Source organism: Pongo abelii, chromosome 10 (assembly GCF_028885655.2).
Source record: "Pongo abelii isolate AG06213 chromosome 10, NHGRI_mPonAbe1-v2.0_pri, whole genome shotgun sequence".
In the NCBI taxonomy this organism is placed as follows: domain Eukaryota; kingdom Metazoa; phylum Chordata; class Mammalia; order Primates; family Hominidae; genus Pongo; species Pongo abelii.
The window spans coordinates 110,817,056-110,836,510 of NC_071995.2; the positions used below are offsets into that span (position 1 = coordinate 110,817,056).

At 38.7% G+C, this 19,455-nt stretch overlaps 1 protein-coding gene across 4 annotated transcripts in view; it reads right to left on the reverse strand.

Annotated features, from left to right (window-relative positions):
- Positions 1 to 3,373: 3,373 nt before the first annotated feature.
- Positions 3,374 to 19,455, reverse strand: part of NAA25 (N-alpha-acetyltransferase 25, NatB auxiliary subunit) — an 83,303-nt gene continuing 67,221 nt past the window's right edge. For 3 of the 4 annotated variants that reach the window (XM_002823769.5, XM_054528280.2, XM_054528282.2), the window contains 6 exons: positions 19,184 to 19,307; positions 18,144 to 18,209; positions 16,580 to 16,677; positions 15,334 to 15,444; positions 9,303 to 9,449; positions 3,374 to 5,568 (listed from right to left, as the gene is read on the reverse strand). In XM_002823769.5, coding sequence (XP_002823815.3) covers positions 5,446 to 5,568; positions 9,303 to 9,449; positions 15,334 to 15,444; positions 16,580 to 16,677; positions 18,144 to 18,209; positions 19,184 to 19,307 — 669 coding nt within the window. In that variant the 3' untranslated portion in view covers positions 3,374 to 5,445. The remainder of the gene's footprint in view (positions 5,569 to 9,302; positions 9,450 to 15,333; positions 15,445 to 16,579; positions 16,678 to 18,143; positions 18,210 to 19,183; positions 19,308 to 19,455) is intronic. The other variant, XM_054528281.2, reaches the window with a different exon arrangement.

A 19,455-nucleotide genomic window follows, 5' to 3' on the forward strand; every position in this document is an offset into this window, starting at 1 on the left:
ATTGTAAGAAGCAGGAAGGTGACAGTACCTCCATGGGCATGGCACTGGATGGGTTCTGGCTGGGTATGGTTATTTACAACCCCAGGGCCTTGAGTTGAAGAAACCTGAGCTGTTGGGCAGAACCACATTATCATATGTCAGAGGCCCTTTGTTATCCAATAGTTTTCATTAAAGGTGAGCTCTCTTTCTAGAGTCTTAAGTGATTTGCATATGTCACATAAAATACAGTCTTCCCTGACCCAAGTCAAATGGATTCTTTTCCTCTACCTCTTAGAATTTACTAATATTGTGGCTCAAGTGCTGCTATTCAGATTCTAATGAAGACTATGGGCTAGATTCCCAGAATCGAATATTTATAGTTATTTTTTTAAGAGATGGGCATCTTGCTTTGTTGCCCAGGCTAGACTTGGATTCCTGGGCTAAAGCGATCCTCCCGCCTCAGCCTCCTGAGTAGCTGGGGAGTACAGGTGCATGCCACCGCACCTGGTTAAGTATTTTCAATTTTAAGGGAATTTCCTGATAACCTGAAGCAAAGCAGACACTGGATCCAACATGAATTGTGTTTAAGGAACTTGCAAGTTATCTCAAATGGTGTGAAGAGTAATTTACAAATAGTTCTTGGTAACTGGCACCACAAAAAAATGTTGGAGTTGGAATATATCAGCAGAGATTATACATAGGGAACTAATCTGGGAATATGAACATGGCCAACAAGACTTACGAAGGTGAGGGAGATGGCGAGGGGGATCTGGATTTTAGCTCATTTCCTCAATGCTTAAGGGAGTTTGAATCGTTTGCAGGAGAGTTCGATAATGTCAATATTAAACAGTAGTCTTACCTGCAACAACTACTTTTCTCATTTGTAAAATAGTACAGTATCTGGGCCGGTGTGGTGGCTCATGCCTGTGATCCCACACTTTGGGAGGCTGAGGTGGGCGGATCACTTGAGGTCAGGAGTTTGAGACCAGCCTGGCCAACATGGTGAAACCCTGTCTCTACTAAAAATACAAAAATTAGCCAGCCGTGGTGGCAGGTGCCTGTAATCCCAGCTACTCGGGAGGCTGAGGCAGGAGAATCGCTGGAACTCGGGAGGCGGAGGTTGCAGTGAGCCAGGATCGTGCCATTGCACTCCAGCCTGGGGGCCAAGAGTGAGACTGTCTCAAAAAAAAAAACAAAAAACAAAAACGGTATCTGAGGCCTAAATTAACTGGGCCATATGGAAGCTGGAGGTTGCAGAAAAGTTCTGCACTCCTGAAGCATAAACTGCCGTAGGAAACCCACAAATAATTTGTATAAGCGTTTGGTTCATGGTAGCGTACCCTCCAGTCATACTGTAAAATACATGTCTGTACCAAGACAGGAACAGCATCTAAAAAAACAGGGCACATAAAAAAGCATAAACCTGAGCCCATCTCTGGAGAAAATTAAGAATGGCAGTGAGGTATACCCAAGTACCTATCTTTTGCTAAAGAAAAACCTTGGGAGGCTGAGGTGGGCAGATCACGAAGTCAGGAGTTCGAGACCATCCTGGCCAACATGGTGAAACCCCGTCTCTACTAAAAATACAAAAATTAGCTGGGTGTGGTGGCACACACCTGTAATCCCAGCTACTCGGGAGGCTGAGGCAGGAGAATCACTTGAACCCAGGAGGCGGAGACTGTGGTGAACCAAGATTGTGCCACTGCACTCCAGCCTGGCAACAGAGCGAGACTCCGTCTCAAAAAAAAAAAAGAAAAACCTTGGGATGGAGTTAATTCATAACTGAAGAAACCGGCAAAAACTGACTCTTTGGGACTCATACGAGACAACATCACAGGACAGAAAGTAAAAAAGAGAAAAAGTTCCTACTTCCACTGTGTTGTCAATATACCTGAACAAGTTCCGAATCCCAGCTTGTGGGTTCAAGTACCCTTGGATAAATCATGTCATCAGCCTGCCTGAAATCCTCTGGTAACTTCCCACCAAATTTAGAATAAAATCTCATTCCTTCCTCAGACTACAAAGCCCTGATGGCTCTCATCCCTACTCAACTTTCTATCTCAATCCTACCCCTTTCATTAAGTACCAGCCACTTGAACATTTTTTCAGTTCCTGGAACCGGCTCAGCAGTTTCCTGCCTTGGGGAATTTGCATGTATGTTACTTTTTTCCTGACAGTTCATCATTCAGATCAGAGGTCACCATTTGGGAGGTCCTCCTGTGACCCAGTCTGAAGTGACCCTCTAGACACACTCAATTCACATACTGTGATTTACATTATTAAGCAGGATGTAATTACAAACTAACATTTTTATTGCCTCTTCCCCACCTCACAGCCACTAACTAGGATATACGTTACTCACTAACTAGGACACAAGGTCTAACCAGAGCCTAAAGTGGAACCTGCTATATGCTAATTTAAGTGTTCAATACATATATGTTGAATTAATAACTGCAAGTATAGAAGGTACTAACTTTTGAGTCAAAAGGACTAGGTGACTTCAAATAAAAATTCTAAATTCTCAAATATTAAAAATATGCTGGGATATAGCACTAAATTCACAACTGAGATGAATTACACCATTCAGAAGTTTGTGGCTTCTAAGAATCTGAACAAAAAGGAACCAGGCAGAAATGCCAACTTAAAATGAAAATGTTTATGTAAATTAACCCATCCAGTTTAAAGTAGATTTGCTATGCTTCACTTACTTAAGAAGGAAGAATATATACTTCCCATATTAATAAATCACATCAAATAAGTAGGAAGTTTCAATAACAAGCCTGTAGATACATTGAAACCCCTTTTTATATTAAAAGTTAAAATGAAAGACAAATCCAGATTGAACATAGTGATTGCAAAATATAATGCAATTTTGAACAATTAAAATTATGAAAATATACAAAATTGATGGGCAACACAACTAGGCATTTGTACATTTTCCATTATGTGGAGAACACTACAAGTTTCTCTACCTTTTATCCACATCAGATAAATGATTTAAACCAAATGTTTGCTTTGGAGAGTCTTAACTTAGGATCTCAGTAGTATAAAAAGCAATAATTTTTCAGTCTGTAAACAGTAGTCGTGATTTTTCTCCTTTCCTTTTTTAAATATCAGTTTACCACACAAAAACAAAACAAAAAAACCCATACAAATCAAAAACAGCAGCAGCAGCAATGGGTTATTTGGGAATTCTCTTCAAATACCAATGCCATACGATTGCTGGGAGAGGGTTTTACTCATGTAAGAATATATATATATATATATATATTTTTAACTGTACACAATTTATAGTGCATGAGGGTTTCCAAAAGAACAGATTGATAAGAGATATTGGCCATTTCTGCATAATTTCATTCTTTTTACAATTATCTCAAAATGTGAAAGCTGGATCTAATTGAAATGCTACATTTAGTAGGAAAATCAGCAAATAACAAAGGAAGCATAACCTCAACATAACATTATTTGTCATTAAAGCCAGTAGAGGTCCCAGATATCTTTAGACAAGAGACTGGTTAGGAAGACCACTAGAGTCACACACTGTCCGTGAGGACCAAGGCCAGCCCACTGAACATACGTATGCTAGATTGATCATGGTCAGTCGATAGACTTTTTCAAAGAGCATTTCCACAGTACAGTACTTTTTTGGATATTCAGAGAGACATCATTTCAATAACACACGCCATACACACGTACCCCACCCTCCCCAGCAGACACACACAAAGTTCCATCTTAAACAGGCCATAGTTTTATGAAAGAATATGTTGTCATTACATGAAATTCAGAATTAACCACAATTTTCCATTCATCTTGTTCAAGACAGTTCTTCCTTTTGGGATAGGGTATATGACCAGCTGTGGCTACTCATATCAAAAATAAATTTTTGAAATTCGTTGATGGACTAGGATTTCCAACAAGCCTTATTTTGAACAGGTAATGTAGTAATTGTTTAAAATTTCCTTGGAAGTTTAAGCACTGTATCAAATTATGAATCTAAGAAAGTCAAAATGAAGGGACAAAATGCAATTACTTTGCATACACAGATATTCCCAGCTCTCTTGGTTGCTTTTAAAAGAAAAAAGTACCACATTTCACTGGAGCAGTGCAGGTTGGAAAGCACCTTTAAGGTCTTCAAGACCAATCCTCCACTGGATGCTTAATTTCCTCATCAAATTCATTTCTTTGCTCTTACAGAATTAAACTTGAACTATATTTAGGTAACAGACCAAAAACAGAAGCAGGGATTCAAACAGAAAAATATTATCAAAGAAACTGTATAAATTGTATGACATTTTCAAGAGCAATTTTTACCTCTTCTATCAGACCAACCACTGATAGAAGAAGCTATAGGCTTGGGGACATCCAGGTGAACAAAGTAAACACCATCCTGTTATAATTCTCTAAGTTTGAAGAAAGTAGTCCAAACCTCAAACCCACTGAATAACATTTCTTTTGCCAGCCTAAAACTTAAAGCCTAATGCTAAATCCATAATATTACATTCCTTCCTTCCCAAACCCCCCACTTAAAACATTAAAGTATTAAATCTTAATTTTCAAGTCATATATATATATTTTATATATATATATATATGACTCACAAAACCAATGAAATAAGTATCAGACTTGCCTGCATAAATTATGTGCACCTCTCTTCTTTGAAACAGTCATTCCCATCTTTCCCAAATGTATGAAAGACAGAAAGCTAGTCCTCAGCGGGCTTAATAAGTGGTCTGCACTGCTTTCCCCTCTAAACAGCTATAAATTAACAGAGCCTTCCTTGCCTTCCTACCTGAGATTTTTAACTCTCACAGAAGCTAGGATGGGGATGTCTTAACTATCAGACAAAAACTAGCCAGAAACTAAGTGCCTGTGGTCATCCAAGTGGTGCCCTTCTATTGCGGGTGCATATGCCAGATCTCATCTAAGGTCCTTTGTGTACCTGCCTTGGGTTCTGTGGGAGCCAAGTAGCTGAGAAAGCCTCAAAACAAACTTAGTGCTGTGAAAAGGGGGCCTGTTCCCAGGCATGGTCTCCCCTCCACTTCTTGTGGCTCAAGGACCAGACCAAAAACTCTCAATGTTATTTATAATGGAAGGGCTATTCAGTTGCTATGAGGTTGATGCTTTATGCTTAATTTCTATTGCTGTTTTTATAGACCCCCTGCTCCCCTGAAAAGAGGTTTCTGGTGATGGGAAGAAGAAAAGTAGGGTTCTCTTGTTGCTGCCATATGCATATGAACATGTATAAAAAGTGGTCAAACCCAGATGAGGGTCCCGCTTCTGGTTTATATACAATAATTTAATCAGTTGTATATATTTAACACCTAAAAAAATTCACGATCAAAGTCCTTCATGCATTTTATGAGGAAGTTCTGGATTAAAATCATGGTCAACCAGATGTTGCTTTTGCCTGGGAAGATGGTGTCATATTCTGTTGCAGAGTCATCAGTGCCCGTGGTAGATACTTCCTTAAATTTTTAGTTTCTTTGTGGTCTCAAGTCTTTTTTTCAGCAGCTCCCCCATTTCCAGAAGTGAGTGCAGATAACTGCTCTGCACCTTCCCTTGCACAGTCTTTGAAAATTTTCTCTCTTCCTATAAAGGAGGAGACAAGAATAATTAGTCTTGTTTAAAAACCATCCCCCCACATTCTAGTTCTCAGATAAAAGTTAAAGCTGCCATTACCTTTGGTCTCATTGCAAGCTCCATCAGAATACAGTGGGTCATTTTCAATTGCATAAAATGCAAAGAAGGCAAAAGGTCATCACAAATGGGTATTTTTCCATGTGATTCTCCACGGAAACCCTATTGTTTTAGCATCATTACTCTTTCAAGTACCCTTTGTTGTAAGTTATATAAGGTAGAAAAACCGGGCCAGGCATGGTGGCTCGCGCCTGTAATTCCAACACTTTGGGAGGCCCAGGCAGGTGGATCACTTGAGCCCAGGAGTTTGAAACCAGCCTGGTCAACATGGTGAAACCCCATCTCTACTAAAAATACAAAACTTAGCCAGGCATGGTGTCACACACCTGTAATCCCAGCTACTCGGGAAGCTGAGGCACGAGAATTGCTTGAATTTGAGAGGTAGAGGTAGTAGTGAGCTGAGATCGTGCCACTACACACCAGCCTGGGCAACAGAGTAAAGCTGTCTCAAAAAAAAAAAAAAAAAGAAAAAGAAGAAGAAAAACTGAGATTTCTGATCACTACTTTTTGATCAATAAAAACAGAAAATTATGACTAGTTTGGACATAAAATCCCTACTATTTTGTTATAAGCTGTACAAAATGGAAAATTTGAGATTTCTGATTGTTTTCATCAGAAAAAAATAGAAATTTATTACTAATTTGTACATCATCATAACCACTTTTAATAATGGCCTCAACTTTACCAACTCCATCATTTCCAGTTACAATCTTAACAAGCCCCTCCATATTGACAAAGCCCCTGAGTTGAAGAGACCAACTGTATATTCTTCAATATGAGTTATTATTTGCTGGCGAATGTTTGCTGTAGTAGAGATCAGAAAACACAAAAGGGAAGGAGGGAGTTCTCACAGAGAAAGGAGGCTGGCTAAAGACTGATGAGGTTTACAGGAAGTTGAGTGCTGCAGAGCCCAGAACTGTAGAACAAACAGGGAACATACTTTCTGACCCAACAATACTAGTACTTCAGACCTAATTTTCCTTAGAAATACAAATGTGCATAGAAAGGTGTGCACAAATACATTTCACTCGGTAACATATGTAAAAGCAAATATAAAGAAACAACCTAAAATGTCCAACAGCAGTGGTGCATTTATATTCTGCAGCTGTTTAATGAACAAGATTGATCCACAGGTATTAGCTTGAACAGATCTCTTGAATATAAAACTGAATTTAAAAAACTTTTTTTTTTTTTAAAGAGGCAGGACTCACTAAGTTGCCCAGGCTGGTCTTGAACTCCTGAGCTCAAATAATCCTCCAGCCTTGGGCCTCCCAAAGTGCTGAGATTACAGCCATGAGCCACTACACCTGGCCGAATTTACATTTTTTAAAGTACAAAATAATACAATAATACTGTATATTTTCTCTATGAATATAAATACACACAAAAAGGTCCTAACACACAGCCAGTTTCACTGGGATACCCCATAGGAAGGAAGAAGGGAATCAGGACTAGAGGTCATAGTCCAGAGGCCTTATTCACAGTGTTTCAAATTTAGAAAGAAAGGGAGGAAAGAAAACAGAGGAGCCTAATGGAAACTGAATTGAAGAGACTTTTACCTTTAAAAGACAATTAGCCAGCACTATATGCATCAGGTATTTGGTACTGCTCAGTAACTATATGAAACATGACTTTAACAATATAAGGCCAATTATTGCTTTGTTTAATCCTTGCTATAATCCTATGAAGTAGGCATTATTATCATTTCCATTTACAGATAAAGAGATTGAAGCCTAGAGAGGTTAGGTAATTTTCCCAAGGTCAAAAGACAAAACAGAAGCTAGGGCTTGAAAAATCCAGAGAGCATGGCCAAGTTAAGGATAACCTCTAGAACTCTGAAAACGAGAACTCCTGCTCATCATTCCAGGATGCAGACAGATCTTTTAACATAAACAACCACTTGATAGTCACAACAGGGCTATTGTGCCTATCACTTTCATATCTAACAGTACTTCCCGTATACCATAAGCTCTGGCCCTGCCAACTGTGTCACACTGCGCCACAGAATTCACTTTCCTGCCCCTGTGCTTTTATCTGTGCCTCCTTCTGCTTGGGATCCTTTTCCTACATTTCCTACCTGGTGAAAAGCAATTAATCTTCCTCAAATGTCCCCACTCTTCATTAAAGAAAGCAGACATGTTCATTTTGAAAGGAGGTACTTACGTACTTTTTCACTCACTGGGTTCAATATGAACATGTCTGCTTTTTTTTTTTTTTTTTTTGAGACAGAGTCTCGTTCTGTCATGTCACCCAGGCTGGAGTGCAGTGGCGCGATCTTGGCTCACTGCAAGCTCTGCCTCTGGGGTTCACAACATTCCCCTGCCTCAGCCTCCCGAGTGGCTGGGACTAGAGGTGCCCACCACCATGCCCAGCTAATTTTTTTGTATTTTTTTAGTAGAGACAGGGTTTCACCGTGTTAGCCAGGATGGTCTGGATCTCCTGACTTCATGATCTGCCTGCCTCCGCCTCCCAAAGTGCTGGGATTACAGGCCTGAGCCACTGCGCCCAGCCCATGTCTGCTTTTTTTAATCAGTCTTTGGTAATGTGAACTGCTCTGAGCCCTTTCCCACAGTAAGCACCCTGTTCAAAGTCTAACGTTCTTAAGCTTTACAAAAGAGGGGCTTACATTTACAATCTCTTAAGGCTGGTGTGCTAAGGAAAATTCTATTCATTCCCTTCCCTATGAAGGTCTGGGGCTATGATGATGGCTACCCTCAGGTTACTGGATAAATTCCCTCATCAGCAGTTTAGCTCAGCGGTTTAGCTCAGACAAACTCCCGGAGGGAAGCATTTTCTTAAGATCAGTTTCATCACTGGAGCAACAGGCTAGAAACAGACGACTCCACCACTGTCCTTCTGGCCCCTACCAAAATCCTAAACCTACTCCAGGCCGGTGAATTAACATTTACAAAAAAGAATTGTCATTTTAAGGGCAAAGGCTTTATAAGGATTTTGCTAACTACTAGAATTTGAAAAGACCTAAAATAATATCATAAGACATTTGATGGTGGTACCTTTGATTCCATACTTGGTTTCATTCCCTTTTTGGTTGGCTTGCTCTAGCCTAATTATTATTGACATAATTACTTCTCATGTCCAGCATTTCTCCTTTCTCAGGTGATAACTGGGTGGCAAGGAAGACAGCTGACTCAGCAGCAGGTAACTTCTATTCAAGAAGATTGTCCCTGGATTTCAAAATATGGCTGGTTCCATGTTGCTCAAAATGCTGGCATTAGTTTTCATAGTAAAAGAACAACCCCAAAAATGTATAGAAAGGAGGAGGTATGGGGAGAAATGAAGAGGGGAAAAAACCTACCACCACCAACACAACAAGAAACTACTGCCAAGCACCTTCTAGTCACAAGTCTTATAAAGAGGAAATGATAAATTGAACTTTAACTTGTCCTTGTGATAAAGATGAGAGAGAGAGAGAGACTGTGTGTGTGTGTGTGTGTGTGTGTGTGTGTGTGTGTGTGTGTGTGTGTGTGTGTGTGTGTGTGTGTGTGTGTGTGTGTGTGTGTGTGTGTGTGTGTGTGTGTGTGTGTGTGTGTGTGTGTGTGTGTGTGTGTGTGTGTGTGTGTGTGTGTATGTGTAGAAAACATTGCCGATTGCCTACAGTCTCTTACCGGTGAGAGAGAAGTGTCTTCTAAAATAAGTTCTTCAAGTTTAAGTGCAATTAGATGTGTTTCAAGCCCTTTAATATGATCCACAACATTGGAAATTAAAGTCTGAAGCCCAGTAACATAGTCTTGGAAACTGGTAAAGACAGGTGGCTGGGAAAAAGATTAAAAAAGAGTTGAAACATTATCAAACATATTACCCATATCTACATCACAAAAGCTACTGAAAGATATGAGGGAATTTAAATAGTGGCATTTCAAACCAGTGGTTTCAAGTGAATGAATGGTACTAAAATAACCAACTAGACATTTGGAGATACAAAATAACACAGTAATATTAAAATAAATTTCAGATAGATTAAATACTTAAATAAAAAAATCCATGAAAACACTGGAAGAAAATTAGGTAACAACTTCTGCAATCATGACACTGACAGTTGAAAAACCCTTTCTAAACATCACACAAAGCTAAAAACCATTAAAAAGATTATCCTTGTTTTTAAAAATATTACTACATTGACAAAAAAAAAAAAAATCACTCAAGTTAAAAGACAAATAACAAACTGAAAAAAAAACTGCATCACCTATGACAGGGGATTAGTAACATTATTATGTTAAGAACCCAGTAGCTCAACACATATAAATAGGAAAAATATTACTACCACAATAAGAAACTTGGACAAAGAATAGAAGATATATCAAAGAAATCCAAGAAACACGTGATACAACTAAAAAACCTAGCCAATCAATTAATAAAGCTAGCTTTTCACTCAAGAAGTATTCTTGGACAGTTCAATATCAATAAAATTTTAAAAATCAGTATTAGAAAAAGGAGATACCAATATTCACCTACCAGATGGTTAAGGATACATACACACTCAACACTGTTGGGGATGAGTACAAATGTATATATGCATATACATTTATTAACTGTATAAATGTATATATACAGTTAATTTCAGATCTAAGAGCTATCCTAAAGAAACTATATTATAGGCCAGGTGTGGTGGCTCACGCCTGTAATGCCAGCACTTTGGGAGCTGAGGCGGGTGGATCACTTGAGGTCAGGAGTTCAAGACCAGACTGGCCAACATGGTAAAACCCCATCTCTACTAAAAATACGGCCAGGCACAGTGGCTCATGCCTGTAATCCCAGCACTTTGGGAGGCTGAGGCAGGCGGATCACTTGAGGTCAGGAGTTCAAGACCAGCCTGGCCAACATGGTGAAACCCCATCTCTACTAAAAATACAAAAATTAGCCGGGCATGGTGGCAAGTGCCTGTAATCCCAGCTACTCCGGAGGCTGAGGCAGGAGAGTTGCTTGAACCTGGGAGGCGTAAATTGCAGTGAGCCGAGACTGCGCCACTGGACTCCAGCCTGGGCAACAGAGCAAGTCTCCGTCTCAACAACAACAACAACAACAACAACAACAAAATTAGCTGGGCGTGGTAGCGCACGCCTGTAATCCCAGTTACTCGGAAGCCTGAGGGAGAAGAATGGCTTGAACTCAGGAGGTGGAGGCTGCAGTGGGCTGAGATCCGCCGCCACTGCACTCCAGCCTGGGCGACAGTGAGACTCCATCTCAAAAAAAAAAAAAAAAAAAAAAGAAAGAAAAGAAATTATATTATAAATGTATCTTTGTGAATCTGTCTGTATCAATAGCAGCATATTGAATATTTATTTTATATTCAATAGCAGCATATTGAATTTTTGAATATTTATAATATTCAAAAAATTAGAACCAACAATTCATCAATATAATTATAGCATATTAATATAACAGTACAATATATAATCATTAAAAGTAATGAGATATATCTATATTTACTGACATGAAAAGATGTCCAAGATACCCTGTTATATGAAAACAAAAAGGCAAGTTACAGAACCTTCTGGATAGCAGGTTTGTTTACCATAAAAATTTTCGCAGTGGTTATCACTGACTGGTGAGTATATGAATGATCTTCACTTTATTCACACCTTTATGGGTTACTCTGATATCAGAAAAACCATTCTCATTTTTAGAAACCAGAAAGACAACAAAAAACACTACAAAAGACAATTCCCAAAAAGCTATCTGACATGTTCTAGGGTTGTAAGCTTTCATTAGAAGGAGAGCAACAAAGCCAATCTGACCTATACTTTCAAACTTTGCCCTCCTTTTTTTTTCCCCTTTTTGTTGAGAACGAGGTCTTGCTATGTTGCCCAGCCTGGTCTTGAACTCCTGGGCTCAAGCTATTCTCTCTCTTCTGCCTCCTTAAGTGCTGGGATTACAAGCATGAACGACCAGTGCCCAGCCTCAAACTTTGTACTCTTGATCAGTTAAATCATCTTTGTCTCTGTTCTTGTTGTTTAATTCTCCTGAATAGAGTGAAGGAAAGAAGCACCCTCATTCATATCTAAATACCCTTTGTTTGTGAATGAATAGTAACACTCAGCAGAGCATCCAATCTAAAGAACTCCTGGATTTAACTGAATTGTTCAGAAAGTCAATTTACAACTGAAACATCAACTTTCTTTTTTTTTTTTTGAGACAGGGTCTTGCTTTGTCATCCAGCCTTGTACAGTGGTGCGATCGCAGCTCATAGCAGCCTCAATTTCCCAGGCTCTGGTGATCCTCCTGCTTCAGCCTCCTGAGTAGCTAAAACTGACTATGGGCATGTGCCACCATGCCCAGCTAATTTAAAAAAATTTTTTTGTTTAGACAGGGTCTCATTATGCTGCCCAGACTGGTCTCAAAACTCCTGGGCTCAAGCAATCTCCCCACCTTGGCCTCCCCCAATGCTGGGATTATAGGTGTGAACCACAGCACCCAGCCAACATTTTCAAATGATAATGATTATTATAATGCTGTAGCGAACAAAAAACCCCCATTGATAGTAACAGCATAAACTCAAACCTTAATAAAACAGCACATCATGAGCTGTAACGAGCACTAAATTATTTTCCTGTGAAATGGAAAAAAATTATGTTACTGTTTTTCACGTTCAAAAATTAAATCAATAAAGATAGGGGGAGCCCTAAAACTGAATACAAATGGAAATAAACTTTATATCATATTAATAAAAAGTAATCTCAGTTTTTAATTCCAGTGTTTTTACAGAGTATCTTAACTGTCTATACTCACTGGAACATATTCTAAGGACAAAAAGAATTGCAAAATATTTGAACTTTAATGAGTTTGTTATTGGAACTAGTAGTGGAACTGATGTATGAGTTCCCAAAACTATTTAGTATTTATTGTGAAACAACAAATAAACAAATATATTGATGATATTTGGATGCAGGGTTCTCACTCTGAGAAAAGGAAGCTACAGAAAGGGAATGAGGGAAAGAGTAGAAAGAACTCTTGAAACTGAGAGTATCACTAAAATGCTGGCTTGAAAGTATCACTAAAAATTCTTTATGCAGGCCAGACATGGTGGCTCATGCCTGTAATCCCAGCACTTTGAGAGGCCGAGGCAGGTGGATCACCTGAGGTCAGGAGTTAGAAACCAGCCTGGGCAACATGGCAAAACCTCATCTCTACTAAAAATACAAAAATTAACTGGGAGAGCAGCATCTGCCTGTAATCCCACCTACTCAGGAGGCCGAGGCAGGAGAATCGCTTGAAACTGGAAAGTGCAGGTTGTAGTGATTGCGCCATTGCACTCCAGCCTGGGCAACAGAGCAAGACTCCATCTCAAAAAAAAAAAAAAAAAGTACGTAAAACTGTGTGTGTGCATGTACGTAAAACTGTGTGTGTGCGCGCGTGTGCATAAAAACACTGTCTAGGTCTCGTCATAGAAATAAACTAGAAGCAGTGAACCCCAATAGCAATGAGCACACTAACACCTAGATCTTGGTTTTGAAATTCATTCCCCAGAAAAGAACCAGTGCTCTTGAAAAAATGTCTGATTTCAGTTCAGTGAAAAAATACCAAGTATGTGGAGCATTTATGCTGTTCCAGAAAGGGCCCTAAAACTGATGAGGACATGTTAAAAGACAGAAACCAGCTTAAAGGACCTAGCCAAATTTGGCATAATTTGAGCATCCAAATGAAAATTATGATAATGGATTATAATAAAGTAAACCTCTTAAAAAAGAGTCCATGGTGATACTCAGATAGTGACATTTTAAAAACTACATATATATATATTCAAATTGGAATATATTCAAATATATATGAATGGGTTGGGACATCTCTTATTTTACAAAATAATAGCAGCTGATAAATGATAAAAGACAGAATTTTTAAAAATCATCATCTGGGACACGTCAATGTAATAACTAATTCAGGCGTTGAACTAACAATGAATGCTAAAACCAGTGGGTGAAGGGCCATTGGGAAATAGGATATTCATAGACTCAAGCATTATCCCATAGCTTACTTATTACAGAGGGGAAAAGGCACCTTTATAAAGAAATCTGGTAGATATGTCCTTAATCATATAATGAAATCTGAAATCACCAATAATGGGACACAACAACATTAATCACATTAGTGTCCCATTACTGGTGATTTCAGATTTCATTACTTAATAATGGGACACAACAACATTAGTGACTCCTGATTTAACTCACTAAAAAGGACAACATACTTCAATATAAGCAATCAGCTTACATTTAGCAATCAGCTAAACCCAGATTGTGGGACATTCTACCAAAAAGCTAGCTAATGTCTTCAACAATAAAAACAAAGCAAAAGGTTAAGGAAGCGTTCTAGATTAAAGAAGGGTAAACACACATGACAACTAAAGGTCATGTCAGATCCCTGACGGCATTCTAGTATTTTGAAAAAGGTATAAAAGACGTAATTGAGATAAGTGGAAAACTTTGAATACTGATTTTTTTTTTTTTCCTGAGACGGAGTCTCGCTCTGTCATCCAGACTGGAGTGCAGTGGTGCTATCTTGGCTCACTGCAACCTCTGCCTCTCGGGTTCAAGCAATTCTCGTACCTCAGTCTCCCAAGTAGCTGGGATTACAGGCACTCACCACCATGCCCGACTAATTTTTGTATTTTTAGTAGGGATGGGGTTTCACCATGTTGGTCAGGCTGATCTTGAACTCCTGACCTCAAGTGATCTTCCCGTCTTGGCCTCCCAAAGTGCTGGGATTACAGGCGTGAGCCACCACATCCGGCCTGAATATGGACTTTATTAGATAATATTACTATATCAATGCTAAATTTCTTGAGTTTGAAATTTTCTTGAGTATTATGGTTTTGCAGAGACCTGTCCTTGTTCTATCCTGATGTGTTACATGTCACAAGTCTGTACTTTCCTTTTACATGGTTCAACAAATGAGAGATAAAACAAATGAGATAAATGGTTAAAAACTGATAATCCAGGTAAAGATTTTTATGGTGACGTGTCATATTAATCTTTCAATTTTTCTGTAGGTGTATAATTTTTTTTTTAAGTTAGGGGAGAAAAACAATGCATATGCAGGGATGTCCAATCTTCTGGCTTCCCTGGGCCACACTGGAAGAAGAATTGTCTTGGGCCACACATAAAATACACTAATGTTGGCCAGGCGCGGTGGCTCACGCCTGTAATATCAGCATTTTGGGAGGCCGAGGTGGGCGGATCACTTAAGGTCAGGAGTTCGAGACCAGCCTGGCCAACAGGGAGAAACCCCATCTCTACTAAAATACAAAAATTAGCCGGGCGTGGTGGCAGGCGCCTGTAATCCCAGCTACTCAGGAAGCTGAGGCAGGAGAATCACTCGAACCCAGGGGGCAGAGGTTGCAGTGAGCCAAGATAGTGCCACTGAACTCCAGCCTGGGCTATAGAGTGAGACTCCATCTCAAACAAAAACAAAACAAAACAAAAAAAACACTAACAATAGCTGATGAGCTTAAAAAAAAAAACTCAAAAAATCTCATAACATTTTAAGAAAGTTTACGGGTTTGGGACGCGTTCAAAGTCATCGTGGGCCATGGGTTGGAGAAGCTTGGCATATAGGATCCTAAGGACTCAACATGGAGGAAAACTGAAAAGAAAAAGTAGCATGTGGTCAGATTGTTACTTGTGTATCACTTGTGTTACTGTTTACCATGATGACGCTGGTTTCTTTTTTCTTCTTTTTCTTTTTCTGTAAATTCAGTTTGTATGGTCGCAGGACACTCTCACAGTAACTGGATACCCAAAGGATAATAGAAATAGTCTGAAAGGAAAAATTGCAAATTCACCAATAAGGATTACACTAAAAATATCTATCAGGAAATTCGAGGCAATGGATTCAACAAATTCTAACGCAGTTCATCTATGTAAATCCCTTCAATTTCCCATGTGAATCTCCATTCTACTTTCTGCAGTCACTCTACTGATCCATGCCTTCATCATCTCCTGCTCAGAATACTACAATGGCCTAACTCTTCAGCATTTCTTCTGGCTCTCCTAGCTCAAAATCCATCCTCCACTTCACTCCAATATTCTGTCACTTCCCTGAAGAAGTGGGGACTGATTAACATCCTTTTCACTCAGGGAAAAGTCCAAATTCCTAGGCATGGAATCCAAAGGTTCTTTACAATATGCCTCTCCCCTCACATCTCTCCAAGCAGGTAAGATACCACCTTACCTGCAAATCTTAACTTACATATGTAGGCAAAATCTACCCAGTTGATCAGCACATATCCTGCATTGTATCAAATTAGCTGTTTATATGTCTTCTCCTATACTGCAGTGTGTGCATGTACATATATGTCCGCTTATTACTCATTCATTTAATAAAAATCTCTAAGGCACTTACAGTTTGCCATCACCAGAACAGTGTACACTCCCCATACAGAGTAGTAAGGGGAGAACAGTCAACAAATATGTGACAGAAATAAAAGAAAAGATAATAGATTATGAGTGTTTGCAATCTTCCTTCTCTTCTCTCTGGCAAAAAAAGAGGAGGGAGTTTTGCTGTATCAGTTGCTGGACACTGTCACAATGCATAATATCTCAGTAATTAATAAATGACAACAAATAAAAGAAGCTGGAGGAATTAAACTACATAATAAAGAGTGAGTCAGAAAGGAGAATGAAAACAGCTAGATTTGAGGTGAATCTGGGGAAGTTTAGAGATGAGTACAGCAAATTTCAAGAAGTTTTACCTAAGTATTATGAATGAAATCATCTTAGAATTCTTGGAAGAAATTGGTTTAGAAAATGATTTAAATTGCTTTTCAATTAACAAAAACAGGGATGGAGGGTTAAGTTGCAAGTAGGTGCCTATTACCTGTTCACTGTTGAAAAATGAATCCTGTAGACCATTAAGAACAACAATGTCTTTTAGGAAGAGAACAAAAACTTACCTCAACAAAGAAAACTAGATTTTCTAAAAGAGTAGGATGTGTTTTCAAGTTACCGTCTTTAACTTCTAAGAGGTCACCTTTACATTTACTGAAGACATCTGAAAACAAAAAACATTTTAGTTTTATTCAGCTTTTGTTTCAATGCTATTTTAAGGAACACAACACACAAATAAAGAATAAGCAAATAAAAATTTAATTTAGAAAGCTATTTGTTTTTCATTTTCCATAATGAACCAAACTCCAAAGGATAGACTATCCATTTTAAGTTCTTTAAAAAGCCATGCTATTGCTCTATAGTCTTCAAAATATAAAAAGTAGCCTTAAAAATTATATATTCTAGGGTCTAAACACCAGCGAAGCCTTTTCAGACAGGCCATGAACACAATAAGACTAAGACTCTAAGTGAATGATTCAGAGGACTTGTGCCATTATGGACTGAAAGACCAAAAAAGTATATTGTAGAAATGCATCTTCATAACAGATAATAAATTTTATTATCATAATCTTAATCATTTTCAGACATTCTTCACCTGGGCAATAAAATACAAGACCGAGCCAGGCTTGGTGGTACACGCCAGTAGTCCCAGCTACTCAGGAGGCTGAGGCAGAAGGATTGCTTCAGTTAAGGAGTTAGAGTCCATCCTGAGCAACATAACAAGACCTCATTTCTTGGAAAAAAAAAAAAAAATCATTTAGGGTCCTAAAAAGAAAGACTTTTTTTTTTTTTTTTTGAGATGGAGTCTCGCTCTTGTCGCCCAGGCTGAAGTGCAGTGGCGCTATCTCAGCTCACTGCAAGCTCCGACTCCCAGGTACACGCCATTCTCCTGCCTCAGCCTCCCGAGTAGCTGGGACTACAGGAGCCCGCCACCACACCCGGCTAATTTTTTTGTATTTTTAATAGAGACAGGGTTTCACCATGTTAGCCAGGATGGTCTCGATCTCCTGATCTCGTGATCTGCCCGCCTCAGCCTCCCAAAGTGCTGGGATTACAGGCGTGAGCCACCATGCCCAGCCAGAAAGACTCTTATAGATACAAGATGCATATATGTGCCCTTTAACAATTCTATTAAATTATTGGGAACTTAACAATTTAATAATTCTATTAAATTCTTGGGAATTTAATCCCAAGGAAGGACTCAAATAATACCCTAACAATTTGTCCCAAGATATTCATTTCAGCATCAGTAGAAGAAATAACTCATATACATAATATGTCACCAATTGAGAGAACATAAAAAATGTTAATACAATACTATAGAATATTATGCAATCTTGAAAATAAATGGGGTATATATAACTGACATGGAAAGGTATCCAAAATAACAAAAAAATTAAAGTCAAAAAAGCATGGATTACACCATTTCCTATGTTTAAAAATTACTTTTTATCTGTATTTTCATTCACACACATATGTGTTTAGGTGACATCTAGGAGTATTGACTCCAAAGTGTTAACACTACTTACTTATCTCTGGGTGATTGGGCTTGGGAATGGGGGAAAGAACTTCCAAGCTATTGCCATACAACCAGATACAAATACAGGAATCTACAGTAGGAAAACTTACCTTTTAACTGGTCTAGTAAAGACTTAAAACTATTTTCTATTCGTTCCTGAATCTCCATTGTATCCTCTAAAATTGAAAAACAAAAAATGAAAAACTTTGAATTCTATTTTTAGTAAGATAAAGAAGCAAGATAAATACCTGCAAGAAGTTCATGGGCAAGGACATTTTCTTTTCTCTACAGACCCTTATGCATTTTTCATTATTTTGAGACAAAAAGAAAAAGATAATGAAAGGAAAAGGAAGAATAAAAAGAAAGGCACTAATTACCTTTCTGCCAAAGGTACTACCTAAAATTCCTTAAGAGAGCTTAAAATCTATGTGCTTCAAACACTCTAAATGGTAGGATATACTAACCTTATGATTTAAAAAATAAATAAATAAAAGGAAAAGGTCTATGGAGTATCTGTGATTTTCACTGAGAGCTTACAAAAAAAATCTCTTCTCTACAAAGTTTAGTGCTTCCTTTTTTTTTTTTTTGAGACAAAGTCTCGCTCTATCATCCAGGCTGGAGTGCAGTGGTGCCATCTCGGCTCACTGCAACCTCTGCCTCCCAGGTTCAAGCGATTCTCCTGCCTCAACCTCTGGAGTAGCTGAGACTACAGGCGCCCGCCACCTTGCTTCGCTAATTTCTGTATTTTTGGTAGACACAGGCTTTTGCCATGTTGGCCAGGCTGGTCTCGAACTCCTGACCTCAGGTGATCCGCCCGCCTTGGCCACCCAAAGTGCTGGGATTACAGGCGTGAGCCACTGCGCCCAGCCTACTGCTTCATTTTTAAAATCCAACAGCCTTTCAACAAATGAAGAATTTCTTCAACTTTTGGACCAAACAAGTGATTTTAAATATGGAATGGACTTAAGCTTCTAAAATATTACTTTGTAACCTGCGACTGTACCCTCTCATATACTACACCAGACATTTCCAGAACAGCTTCCAGCTTCCATGTACTCTAAAATTTTCCAAATATGAGGTTATAGACATTTTATTACGTGTACTACATTTTCTGTGACAAAGACCCTGTAAACACACAGTGTACACTTACCTAAACCACTGGTATCCAGCTCATAAATATCATTGACAAGATAAAAAGAGCTTATCTGGCACTGAGAACAGCCAGAATTAAAGAATCCACCCATTCTGGTAGGTACAGGACCAAGGAAAGGATACTGGAAAAAAGGGAGAAAAATAATGCTCTTTTAAATCCATCTAAATGCATACAAAATAAGAAAATCAGGTAACTAGTGGACAAAAACCTGTCTCGGTGGTTCAGCTAAAAGCCACTAATCAGGAAACTAATAACTGAAACATTACAGT